At 33.3% G+C, this 15,000-nt stretch overlaps 1 protein-coding gene across 3 annotated transcripts in view; it reads left to right on the top strand.

The window, feature by feature from the left end:
• Positions 1-14,836, top strand: part of LOC115221827 (pleckstrin homology domain-containing family G member 7-like) — a 987,181-nt gene extending 972,345 nt beyond the window's left edge. For all 3 annotated transcript variants that reach the window (XM_029792059.2, XM_029792061.2, XM_029792060.2), the window contains 4 exons: positions 339-427; positions 4,356-4,491; positions 9,804-9,901; positions 14,456-14,836. In XM_029792059.2, coding sequence (XP_029647919.1) covers positions 339-427; positions 4,356-4,491; positions 9,804-9,901; positions 14,456-14,653 — 521 coding nt within the window. In that variant the 3' untranslated portion in view covers positions 14,654-14,836. The remainder of the gene's footprint in view (positions 1-338; positions 428-4,355; positions 4,492-9,803; positions 9,902-14,455) is intronic.
• Positions 14,837-15,000: the final 164 nt, after the last annotated feature.

The following is a 15,000-nucleotide window of genomic DNA, read 5'->3' as shown; positions in this document are numbered from 1 at the left end:
ATATCTGTGAAAACGGTTCTCTTTAAAAGTGCATTTTCTATTTGTTTTGTTTTTGCTATATTTCTACCTGTGTAGAATAAAATAGCTTTGTTTTATAGATATGTGTATGTGTGTGTGTCTATTCATTTTTGCTGTCATGCACACAAACATTTTACGCTAGAAATATAAATGAAATATAAATCAGTGCATATAATTTTATTCAAGTATTTCTTGTTGCCACATGTGGCTCCCGGAGCCATTAATTATGATTGATGTTATAAAGAAGAGCTTGAGGTTATATTTGCAATCCATTATAACACTCTGCAATTATTCTTTATTTTTCTTACATTTCCTTCCAGAAACAACCAAAACACTTGATGCTTATCTCTTTCTATTTGATGATATTCTAATTATTACAAAGTATAAGAAATCTCCAAGGAAACACCAGGTATGTTATTCACCTTTAGAAATTCTTGGCTTCAGTTGTGATACATTCTGTGTGTCTGTCTACTGTCTATCTCTTTTCTCTCACTATCTACCCACCTATCTAGCAATATATATGCATAAATTAATATAATATATATATAATATATATATATATATATATTAATATATATATATATATATATTATATATATATATGCTGGTATAATTGCTTTGATTTATATCTTTGGCACCTAATTCCACTAATGAGACAAAATGCTATATGTTATTATTGGTGTCTGTGTCTTGAATTTGTTTTTTGAAGTCATTAGCAACAATTTCTCGAGCAAAGCAGTCGCTAACAACAAAGACTGCATTGACAAGCGTAATAAATCACTGTAATGATGAATCAAGCGAGGACACTTACATGTCTAACCGTAAAAATGCCTCCCTTCGTCCTCCTCTGTTATTTTGTCAAAAGGTAGATACTTCTATTGCAAATAATTTCGACAACAAAACTACACCTTATTAATGTGCTGAAATCTGAAGTAGTCCTTCTCATCAAATGCTCTCAAAAATTTGTAAACATTATTTGCAAACATTAAATAATGTGCAGAGAAAAATGTAAAATAGTTGAAAAAAGTAATAGATTTCTAATGATTTAATAGTTTTGCGTTTTCTTTGTGTTCGTTTCTGCTCCATTTTAAATTATGTATTTACAAAAACTGTACAGGGGTGCTGAAGAGTTTCTAGCTTTAAGGCTTATTGCTAAATGCCTGGATGGAGCCCGAATCTTCCGAGTTCTTTTACAGGGTTTACAAAAACTGAAACAAGGCTGCAATAAGTGTGTGAGAGGGGAATGTGTTGAATAAATCCATAATTAACTGATTCTCTTATATTTTCTTTTACCCTAAGCCAGGAAATTTTCAGCACACCCTCGTACAAGGGTTGATAGAGATATATGTTTAGGGTTTATTTGGAAACACTTTTGTAGAACTGACAACTAGAAAATATCTTTAAAACTGCTGAAGAAAGCAAGCAAGTCTTTTACATATCATACCCTTAAGTGAAAGCTCTTTTGAACAATATAAACGCAGAATAACTGAATAATTAAGAGGTTCACTTCACAGCTACAAGTTCCAGATTCGATCCCATTGCATGGAAAACCTGTGTAAATGTCATTTTTCTTATCCTTCAATGAACCCTAATTTTGTGAATGAAATAAGGACATCGAAATATGTAGCATAGAGTCCCACCACATAAGCTGTACCTGAAATGCAAAACTACGATCTTGTCACAAATTGATTCATACTGATTCTACCAGAAAATTACATGAAAGGGAAATATGTCTGTAGAATATTTGCAGGTTAATTCAGTGAAAAGATAATTTACTTGCTCAAACAAATCAATATTCATCGTTGAACCGGATAGAGATTATTTAATATTTAACAATATATTAACTGGAATTACCACAACTCAAATACCTCTGCTCGGGCATACAATGTGACAAAACAAAACAGAACAGCCGATTTGCCTCAAATTATCTTCATTTCATTATATAAACATTATATCGTTTGCGACAAATTTCGTAAGTTTCATGTCAGGAGAAAGATGTCTGGTTTAGCTTAAGTTATGCCCTGGTCATCTTAAACGGTAATCTTCAGGATTTTACTTAATAAGAGTAGCACCAGATTTTTGGCAGAAAATGTGTCACTAGAGAGGAATGCTTTCTTTGGGTTTAAACTCAGTGTAATAAATGCGAGTTACCTTTTACAACATAAAAACTATTTTCCCAAATAGTGCAAAAAGTATTTTGAAAGCATATAGTGTTGTATTGAACTGATTCGAGTATTTACACACATTATTGGTGCATGAGTTGTGGATAGTTGGAGTATTTAAGAATATTAGCACCTTCTTTTAGGGAGTTGTTTCGATACTCCAAATTGTAGGTTTTCAAAGTATAGATGTGTGCATTAGATACGTGCATTTAGCATATTTGTGCACACATTTAAATATACAAATGAAGGCTTGGCTAAGAGAATACAGTTCCCTAAGCCACTGATCACAGTGTGGGAGATACTTTCTAACTCGTTAAGATAAATCTTTATTGATGAATACATCTTGATTAAATCTAAATTCTGGAATTTTGGAATTCAAATAGCTCTTCAGCTTCAGCAGCAAATATATTTTTCTGCTATTCAAAAGTTGCATATTTTTATCCATTTATGTTCAACTTTGATCTCATATCGGATAGTTATTCGATATGAGTGGTTTGGTAAATTTGTGACATGTTTTGTCAGTGTGACTGAATGATGATTCGTTTTTACAAAATCGTATTTTGAAGTTACTTCCGCCATATACCAAAGTACTTTTGTTATTGGCCATTTTATTCTGTGTGCATCAGATGACTTCGACTTGAGATTTTATGCTGGACCGCGTAAGCATGATTCAACATTTTCGTCCACTAGATAAGGCGTATAAATATACGTAGACTATATCATATGTTATACATACATAGACGCATATACACACAAACACACGCATGTATATATATACATAATATATATATATATATATATATATATATATATATACTTATATATATATATATATATAAAAATACTATAATATAATATAATATTTAAATATTATATTATATATAAATATAATATAATATAATATATAATATTTTAATATATATATATAATAGAATATAATATAATATTTAAATAATATATATTATATATTATATATATATTTAAATATTATATTATATTTATATATATATATATTAAATATTATATATTATATATATATATATATATATATATATTTAAATATTATATTATATTTATATATATATATATTTAAATATTATATTAATATTATTTATATTTATATATATATATATATATATATATATATATATATATATATAAATATATGTATGTATTATATACATGTATATATATACATGCATAAATGAATAAATACCTATTTAGATATAAATATAAATATGTATATATTTATGACTGTATGTAAGTATGCGCGAGCACGCACACATACACACACAGATATACATATACGTTTTGTTTACATATATATCACAAATGCGTTTATATATGGATGGCAGTAATTGAAAAAGTTATTCGTTCTGAGCGCATTTACAGCTCACGTGTTGTTCACACTTTTTATTCTTTAATTGGTTTCCGTCGCATAAATGTCAGTAACAATGTCTTACACTGTTCTCTAAATGTTTTGCTATTATGCCTGAGTATAGTTAAAATTATGCAGAAAAACATTTTTCGTGCCAGAAGCCATAAGACAAATTTTTGAATTCCATTAAGTGGCTTATAATTTTGTGTCAAAATGTATTTATCTGCCAAGTAAATATCACATTTTTGGCTGCTGTAGTCGAAGCTTTGGTAGACTCCTTGCAGACCATTTTATTGCTACATTATTTTCGGCCTTGTGTTCTGATGTTTTTCATTGTATTACGTCTCACAGAACGAAATAATGAGATTTTAAGCAATGGATTTTCACTGTATTTTCCTTAAATATGATTTAGTATGCTTTGTTACCGTTGTTTATTGTTAACCATTCATTATAAAGTAGGCATTAATTCCAATTATTATCGTTAAGTGTGGCTTCTGATGTCGACGATTCTGGTTATATGCTCATACTGTATAGCATTTCGTATGCAGTTCTAGCTAGCCTTTACTTTGATCAGAAAAAATAAATTATAACATTTAGAATCAACACAAAGTGTTTATTAAGTTGTTCAAGAGGTTTTTATCACAATGTGAGTATGTTGTTCTCTACTACAAAGTGAGATAAACTATAATACATTTGTATTGTTTTCTTCCTGATTATAGATCGTTCTGTTTGGGTATGAAATCGATTTTTCCATAGAAAGATACGTTTTCTGATTTATATTTTCCTTCTCTTTACAGCGTCAAGCTGGTATTGAATCTGTACAGCGTCAGAATATAGTTCAGACATTAGACCGTGGTACCTTCACTGTTTACCGCCAACCAATTGCCTTAGACCGTTTGATAATGCACGAATTAACTCCATCAGAATCAATGTGTAAGTCATGAATTATAATATAATATTGCATACGTAATTACAAAATTCACCTAAGTCTTTTACTATTTTACTTGTTTCAGTCATTTGACTGCGGCCATGCTGGAGCACCGCCTTTATTCGAGCAAATCGACTCCAGGACTTATTTTTGGGAAGCCTAGTACTTATTCTATCGGTCTCTTAAATGCACCACCATTGCTTGTCAAGCGATGTTGGGGTGGGGGGGCAACACAGACCACAACCATATATACCACACACACACACACACATACACACATATATATATATATAATATATATATATATCTATATATATAATATATATATATTATATATATATATATATATATATATATATATATATAATATATATAATATATATAATATATATATATAATAATATATAATATATATGTGGAGGCGCAATGGCCTAGTGGTTAGGGCAGCTGACTCGCGGCCGTTGGATCGCGTTTCGATTCCCAGACCGGGCGTTGTGAGTGTTTATTGAGCGAAAACACCTAAAGCTCCACGAGGCTCCGGCAGGGGGGTGGCGATCCCTGCTGTACTCTTTCGCCACAACTTTCTCTCACTCTTTCTTCTGTTGGCCTGCTCGCTTAGCCAGCGGGGTGGCGTCATTTGAAGGCTAAAACAATGCGAAGCGCATTGTGACCAGCGATGTGTAACATCTGATAGCCTGGTCGGTCACGGTGATCACGGTGATATATATATATATATATATATATATATATATACATACATATATACGACGGGTCTCTTTCAGTTTCCGTCTAACAAATCCACTCACAAGGCTTTGGTCGGCACGAGGCTATAGTAGAAGACACTTGCCCAAGGTGCCACGCAGTAGGAATGAACCCGGAACCATGTGGTTGGTAAACAAGCTACTTACCACACAGCCACTCCTACGCCTATTATATATTTTTGGGGGGTACCGGCTTTTTAGACCTATGACGAAAAGGTATTTCAACCATAACCATCCGGTTATTTCAATTGTGCATGGACTGACACATCATGCCAGTATAGGCATTTTTGACGAGGAGGTGCGAAGATGGAGTTCAGATATCAGGTCCATCGTGTATTGATTTAGCAGAGAATTTGTCAATTAATCTACATATTCACATTAACTGTTAGATAAATCATTCCTATGCTAAATGATAATAATTTATTTATTTATTTATGCGCCCTTTTCAAGCCTAGCCAGGCTCATGGGCCCGGTTTCCCCGTTTTCTATGGCGTATGTGTCCCCCACTCCCAGCTGGACGGGATGCCAGTCCATTGCAGAGTTACTCAAGAAACAGGTAAAAAGAGTGCGAGAAAGTTGGGGCGAAAAAGCACAACTGGGGTCGCCATGACCCCCTGCCGGAGCCTCGTGGAACTTTTAGGTGTTTTTGCTCAATAAACCCACACAACGTCAGGTCTGGGAATCGAAACTGTGATCTTCCGACCGCGATCCGCTGCCATAACCACTGGGCCATTGCGCCTCCACAAATGTTAATTAGGTAAATCTAAATTCCCCAATATTCTCTCTTTCTTTCTCTCGACCAACCTCTACGCCAGGCTCCTCCTCTTTCCTATTATTTTGTCTCTACATTTCTATACTTTTGCTGACACATTTAATTTGACCATTATTTCAGAAACTGCATATTTATTAGAAAGTGAATATACAGAAATAAATCTGATTGATATTCACTGTTACATGAAGAACAACGTTTCTACACAGTTCTTGCTACTGCAATTACGTATATTGTTTCGAGAAATTATCATATATCATATTTTCTTTTTCTGGTAACATATATAATAATTTCTCTCCAAGTATTCTTGTGGTGGCAGTTTTAGTACTTTGTGGGAGAAAAAAGGCTTTGAATAAGGATTTTTTTTGTTTTTGCTCTTCTCAACATCAAAATATGGAGAAGCTTTTATAAGTGAAACGTGAAAAGGTATTGAATATATACAGCGTCCATCTCTCTATATCCACGATGCGAATTCTTCAGTATCTTTTACCTAAGTACCACAATTTATGCAAGGCACAGAACCTTAAGATTCGCTTCACTGAGAAACCAAGACATATTAATTAAAAACTCCTTCCAGCTTTAAACTGACGAATATTAATTAACTGATACACTATATAATAACACCATACTAAAACGCCTTACTGCTTAACGCCTTACTGCATTGTGGCTCCTCCACTTGATGACTTCACCGTTAATTCTTTCACTATCTTATGTCTTTAATGATAAATAGCCTGAAAAATGCACTAGCTACGTCACTATTAAATTGAAAACTCCCCAGTAAATCTCCAGTGACCATATTTTCTCGGCTTAATATTCCCATTATCCAATAGCAGCGACTCTGTTCCATAATGTGATCATCTCTTCTTTGCTTGTTAAGAAATATAAATGAGTATAACGGAACTTCGTTAATAAGTATCGATTAATGTACATGACTGGCCTGTATATGCGTCTTTATTTAACGGAGATTTCACTTCGTAACTACAATCACACACACACACACCACACACACACACACCACACACACACACACACACACACATATATACACACACAGGCATACACAGACACACAGATACACAAAGACACGACACAAACGCATGCGCAAACACAGCCATATGCACAAATCATACTCACTAACACGGAAACACACGTACGTTCCAGTTTATTGACAGCCATTATGAAACTACATCAAAGAAACCAAAGACAGATTGACTTTTGAAATACGGTATAGCATTTTTTTTCAAGTATATATATGTAATATATATATTCAAAGCTTACGATCCATTTGGCACCCGCTTTAGCGTTAACACTTCCCAATAAATATCACCAACGCCGTTATAACTTTTGCAATTACACAACGCATCATACATCAATACATTTTTACCCTTTATGTTTTATTGTATTATATGCTCTGCTTCCAACACCACTACTGTCACTGCCCCAAACATCTCTCAGATCATGCAGCTGCATTAATATGAAGCACAACAGAGATGTTTATTATTCGGGATCTGTATTTGTTTGTAGAATTTATTTTGTTTGCTTTGTATTTTATTTTTGATTCCTTTTGCTTATTGATTCTAGTTTTTAATTCCAAACACTTTTTTTTTGGCGTAAATTTATAATTTGTATGTTTGTATGTGTGCGTGTGTGTATATGTACGTGTGTGAGGAAGCGAAATTGCGAGGAATAGAGAGAGGGGGAGAGAGAGAAAGTGGTAAAGAAAAAGAAAGAAAGGAAGGAAGAACTAAAGTAAAGATCAGCTGGTCAGAAATCGGCCATGTTACATGAAATAGACTGTATATACGAAAAAAAATTGCACAAAAGAAGATATATGAAAGGGTATAGATTGGATATTATCTAAGGGTGGTGACGTGAGTTTAGGGTAGACTGTTAATAAAGCCGTCTTCTAAGCATGGATGCACATATGTTGGTGCATGTAGATATTCATTCATAAATACATATATGTTTATACCTACGATATTCACTTATCTATATACATCTTTTATAATGTATGTACAATATATATATAATATAATATATTATATATATATACATATATATATATATATATATATATATATATATATATACATATATATATATGTATATATTATATATATATATATATATATTATATATATATATATATATATTATACATATATATATATGTATCTATATATATATATATATATATATATATAATATATATATATATATATAGAGAGAGAGAGAGAGAGAGAGAGAGAGATAGATAGATATGATAGATAGATAGATAGATAGATAGATAGATAGATAGATAGACCGATATACATACCACTGGCTGCTACGGGCGACTGCGAACAGGCTCAATTTGCTGTTATTACTGTAGCTTTAATTTTCGCTGTGTCCGTCTTATCCATATGTGCCGCATTCCCATGATACCATTAGCAAACGTAAGTTGTTTAGACGTTATAGTTTGATTTATGGTACATTTAGCTATTTTCAGCTTGTCGAGCAAATACATCGAGGCTCTTTTATTGGCTTCAACAGAGGCTGCGCTTGGATCTGAACGATAAAATGAAGCAAGAATGTATTGAAAGCGGGTTTGTTTTAATATAGAACGAATTTATTCAAAAGCGAAATTAATACACGTGATGTGTAATATAAATTTATATTTAAGATTTTTAAGGCGGGTAGTTGGCTGAATCCTTACTGCGCTGGGCAAAATGCTTAGCAGCTTTTCGTTGGTCTTCACGTTCTGAGTACAAATTCTGCAGAGGTCAACTTTCCTTTCATTCTTACGAGGTCGATAAAATAAGTGTCAATCGGGCACTGTGGTTAGTGTGATCGACTTGAACCCATATTCGAATTTGCTGATCTTGTTCTAAAATTTGAAACCAATATTTAAAATTTCGTGGATCTTTGGGCGTTTTCGCTCAATAAACACTGACAACGCCCAGTCTGAGAATTGAAACTGCAATCCTACGATTGCGCCTCCAAATATACGATATAACATATGATATATATGTATTATATATATACCTCAGCCTGCTCGTGAAATTAACGTGTACCCTTATCGTAGTTCTGGGGGAGATTCAGCGTGACACTGAGTGTGACAAGGCTGGCCCTTCGTAATACAGGTACAACAGAAACAGGAAGAACGAGTGAGAGGGAGTTGTAGGTGTTTTCGAAACTGCGATCCTACGACCGCGAGTCGGCTGCCGTAACCACTGGGCCATTGTGACTCCACATATATATATATATATATATATTATATATATATATATATATATATATATATATATATATATATATATATATATATATATAATATATATATATATATATATATATATTATATATATATATATATATATATATATATATATATTATATATATATATATATATATATATATATATATATATATATATATATATATATATATATATATATATATATATATATATATATATATATATATATATATATATATATATAATATGTGTGTGTGTGTGTGTGTGTGTATTTATACCTCAGCCGTTAGAAGATCTTTACAGGGCCGCCCACAACTTTAATAATAATAATAATAAAATAAGAAGAAGAAGAAGAAGAAGAAGAAGAAGAAGAAGAAGAAGAAGAAGAATATATGTGTGTGTTTGTATGTGTGTGTATATATATATATATATATATATATATCTCCTGTATCATGTATACTATACGTCGTTTCTCATACACCGCATATCACGTAGCGTATGTACATTATATATCTTAAACACAGTATATGTTCTTTTGTCTCGTTTCAGCGTGTGGTTTAAAAAACACGTTTATGTTGCTGCATATCAGTCGATTTCAACAGGTGATTGGAGTTTATACTCTCCAGGCTTGCAATGAAACTTCCAAGGTAAGGAAAAACTATGCATATATGCCGATTTCATACATATCTCTCTGTATGTGCGTGCATGTATGGTTGTGGGTTTGCGCTTGTGTTAGTGTGTGTGTGTATGTTTGTGGGTTTGTGCGTGTAGTAGTGTGTGTTTATAGGTTTATATATCTATAAATGTGTACTAACAAACCATACCATTAAACAACTTAGCATAACTGAGTTTTATGTAAGATCGATAACCTTGCCTCTCTCCAAAGGTGCGCGATGTGGATTAAATTTGACACCTTAACGTGCATATCTGATGGACGTACTGTATGAATCATACGTGAAACTTGGAGTCATTATGCATCAATTTGTCTTCTTCACTTTTTAGTATGATCGTTGTACATTAGATGCCTTCATTAGATACCTATATTAAAAGTCTACATTAAATGTTTCGTAGTTGACTGTTTTATTTGTGGAAATCACAACCAATCAAGTATATATGTGTGAGTGTCTCTCTCCTCTCCCCTCTCTCTCTTTCTCTCTCTCTCTCTCTCTCTCTCTCTCTCTCTCTGTAATATTATATATATATATATATATATATATATAATATATATATATATATATATATATATGTAGACTTGTGTGTGTGTGTGCGTGCGTATTGTTGATGTCAAAACTTCTCAGATTGTGTTTATCCACTTCAATCCGAAACCAATAACTTTGTTCTGCATGGAATATATGTTACTCTGATAATATCTTTACAAAATCTTTTTAAGTGATACGAGAGTCTTTAATTTTGCTATCCATTCTCCTTGTGTCGATTGCATAAAGTACCACTCAAGTACTAGGGACGATGTAATCCGATATTCAAGCATACACTCCCATGCTCTGTGCCTATACGAAAAAGATTGTTGTGTTTGTACTATCGGTAGTATGGTGGTACCGACAACACGTCAGTTTCAAGTGGTTAGTAAGTTTTGCTTATTTACTTTCAAAATGTGAGACATATAAGGTCACCTAGTTACTGAAGAACAGCTTTCTCACCCTTTCGGGAAACAATTTGTTGTTGATTTTATAAAATATATGCAATAAAAACAAATCCATGAAAGTATGGCCTCGGATATTCTGGCAGTCAGGCGAGTGAAAATGAAAACTGGAAGAGCCACTTTGATTCTCTTCCCAAATTTAGCACAAACCACCAGGAGCACCACCACCATTGTTACCACTAGTGCCTAACGAAACACCAGCAACAACTTGCAAATCAGCGTTGCTCCATTTATTAGTCCCGTGTGCCGAGTAAAAGAAACAAATATCCCGTCAATGGAGGAAATGATATTGCGAAAGATATGCTGATAAAATGTGACCGTAACCCAGCTTGCAGATTCGAGAAAGCATCCGGCAAGAACCAAGCCTGAAAACTGTTGTAGAGAAACCATAGGAAGAAATGTTCGAAAACAGAGCAGGCAACAAAGCAGCAAACATAAATTGCCACAGGCCCATTTGGAGAACCAAAACATACTTCGCCAGGAGAAAATAGGATACAATAGAAATGAGATGCTTGACGGAAGATGAGGCCAGAAAGCTCTCCAAAAGAACCCGAAAGGTTGATAAACTGGTTTTCATAATGTTCCACTTTAAACGGAAGGTATTCAAAATAGAAATAGTCGACATCTCGCGAGCAATAGGCATACATCTGCTGGCTGGTGAGAGCGCTCCCCTTTGACATAGTGGGAAAATACAGTTCTTTTCAGAAACAAAAGTGGTCCGGTCAAAGGATGGAGCTTCTAATCCAAAGGGAACACCAAATCCTGAAATGTATCCCGTCGCTAATGAGTCTGCATGACGGCTGACAACGATATGCAGCCGTTGAGGGCAGAATGCTGAGATGTCACGCTTTTGGTGACGCAGACCACCTGAAAGCATTCTTCACAGCAGCAATATCAGCAATAACACCAAAGACAAGAGCAGCACCAAAAGCAGAGAACGGCCACAGCAACATCAAACCCACCACCAACCAATGCAATAGGAACACCAACAACAACGACGATACAAAATATCCAACAATGAAAACAATATATTATGATGCATGAATATATATATATATATATATATATATATATATATAATATATATATATATATTATATAATATATCCATATATATGTATGTATGTATGTATGTATGTATGTATGTATGTATATATATTATATCTTATTTAAAAGCATCAGAAATACAACAAAATCTGTTACTCAGAGTTTCACGTTCCTGTTCGTCGGACAGTTTTGTTAAAATGGAACAGAAAAAACGATATAATCAAAACTAGTTAAAGGATACATCTTTAAAAATGGATTTGTTTCATTGGTCCTTTCAATTAACGGTCTTAAGCATACAATGAACAAAATAAATGAATTCAATATAAATTCATCCTATTGCAAAATCGAAGAAAACCTTAAATCGAAAGAGGGAAGTAAAGGGGAGAAGAGGAGCGCATTGTTTAAGGACGCTACCAAAGTAACAATGCGTTCCTCTTCTCCCCCACTTCCCCTTTCTTTCGCTAGCTGTTAAAATTAAAATGATCTCATATAACAATATTATTCATTCAGCATGTTTTGAAATATGCCGAAATGATTTTATTCCATACAGATATATAGTATCTCCTTGTAGACACAGTTGTCAGTAATCATACTGCTTCCATTTTTCAGCCAATATTAGCCTTCTTTCGACCTCTAGATAACGCAACGTACAGCTGGCCATGTGAGAAGAATTGTGTCGGAAGATATATTCCAATTTGTTAAATAGTCTGTCCTTGTGCCTTGTTTGCACGTCAAGGCAAAAGCTGGTTTGTAAACTGACAATGATGTAGCGTGTGCCATTGCAATGTCCCTTAGTAGCATCTAAATTTCTCAGAAGCATTATGCATTGTCTTTTCTTCAGTTTGAGAATGTGTAGTGTAAACTCTGATGGCGTTAGTATGTTGATGAACTCGATTGGGTACAGAGTTTCATTATCAGCTATATATTTTTAACTTACCAGGGATCCTGGTCAACAGAAAATCAGTCACAAAATGGAGTAACGGTGGTTCTATTTGCAAGCCACACAGGGATTGTGAAGTTATTTTTGAGGTCACCATATATAAAATGACTTAGATCTGAAAGAATACCACTTTCAGGTAAAAGGGTTATCGGGTAGTTTTATTTTGAATTCACCTAAGTTTTGTTCAACAGAAATGTTACCATTTCGTACATCAAGAAGGTAATTAGCAAACCCTCTTTCATCAGAATGACTTTCTATAAGAAGTCTTAGATTGATTGTTAACTCCACTACTTCCACATAATCGCAAAGAAAAGATATATTTAAGTGTTGCATCAACAATTTGTGAACTGACACCATTATTTTGTGTAGTGGAAACAGAATCACGTTTACAATTCTGTGTATATTCAGGCATCTGATTAATTCTCTTTGCTCTGGTTTCATCTGATTCAGTTGCCCATCTTTCTTTCTGACATTGTGCCTTTGCTGCTAAATTTTCTTTTTCAGTCGCATATTACATATAAATCAAAATTCGTTAAAAATTATCTTGTTCAGCGTGCTAGAAATAGTAGCGACCACATAGTTATTATTGAAAGGCTTATAGCGTTCCAAGTACCCATACCAACAAAATAACTTCATTTTAAAGAGAAAGAATTTTCATTTTATCAAAAATATTAATATTACAAACTCCGGAAACTGATAATATTCTTGAAATTGTGACTCGTATCAAAGGCATAGAACTATTATTAAAATATCATTAATGAAAATAGATGCGAGCGAGAATGACAAACTGTTGCAAATAAAAACATAAATTACTGCCTGCAACGAATTAATAATGTTTATTATTAAACATTCAAATCTACTCCGCAGTGAATGCAATGGATATTAGATTTAGGAAGAATTGAACGCAGTGAATGCAATGAATATGTAAATTTGCGAGAATTTGCGAGAATTCAGAAATTGAAATTATAGGCAATTTCTTAGAACATGAATTTTTCCAGACTGTCAAGCTTTTAATATTGCATTCTTTTAGTAATTGTTGCATGTCTTATTAATAAGCAGTTTTCTCCATTATACGATAGATATGATATGATATGATATGATATATATGAGCATATGTGTATTATGCATACGCGCACGCTGCGCGCAAACACGTACATATATATATACATGCATACATACATGCATATGTAATACACACATACACACACACACACAAAAGAGACATCGCCCTCAAAGGCCATCGCATCTTCACAAACACCATCAACATAAAGACCCCAAACAACAGAAACAACAGATCATTGTGGCTAATGTTAACCTGTAATTAATATTAGCGAATTGTCTAGTATTACGTTTATAATAATTTTGTTTCCACGCAATGAACCATTTTTAATTTGAAACCTGTTTTTATCCCTCTTTTGTGTCTTTTATACAGCTGTTGTAATTTGTGGAGACTGGTTTTCTTGTACTTTTTCTCTTTAATGATTTTAAGAAATTTTGTTGTTTTACTTCACATTAGCCTTGATATTAAGTCTATCATTTGGTTTTATTCTGCAGGGCCAATGGGTGACAACATTGAAAGATGCCAAAGAAAAGTACGCAGATAAACACGGGCAAAACCCAGAAAACAGTGACAGAACCAGTACAGAAGCAACGTCACTACGGTCTGAACCGTCTTCGGAGAAATTTCCTGACTGGACACCACTGAAATACAATCATCCCAAGTCGAAATCAATGGACGTTGTGCATTTCTGACAATTACCACCCGCTGTTCAGCGAAATCAAGGGAAGCTGAACAGCATTTTCTACCAAAAGCAATTCCCTGACCCAATTGAAGAAGGAAAAAACACACCCGAAGAAATGGATGTTATCTCTAAGTTTAATAATATTGACGGAACGGATTCTGAAACCAAAACCGTTGCAATAAACCAGAGTGAAGAAAAAATTAATATTGATAAAGAGACTGACTGAGAATAACGCGGAATCCAGTGAAATATGAACGGGCATTATCGTTATTATCCTCATATTAATAATAAACATAATATGAATAGTATTAATATAACTATTGATAACAATAGTATCAGCAGTTATTATTATTATTA

This window comes from Octopus sinensis, linkage group LG18 (genome assembly GCF_006345805.1).
Source record: "Octopus sinensis linkage group LG18, ASM634580v1, whole genome shotgun sequence".
Lineage (NCBI taxonomy): Eukaryota > Metazoa > Mollusca > Cephalopoda > Octopoda > Octopodidae > Octopus > Octopus sinensis.
Note: the sequence above shows the minus strand (reverse complement) of the source record. Positions and strands in the feature narration are given on the sequence as shown.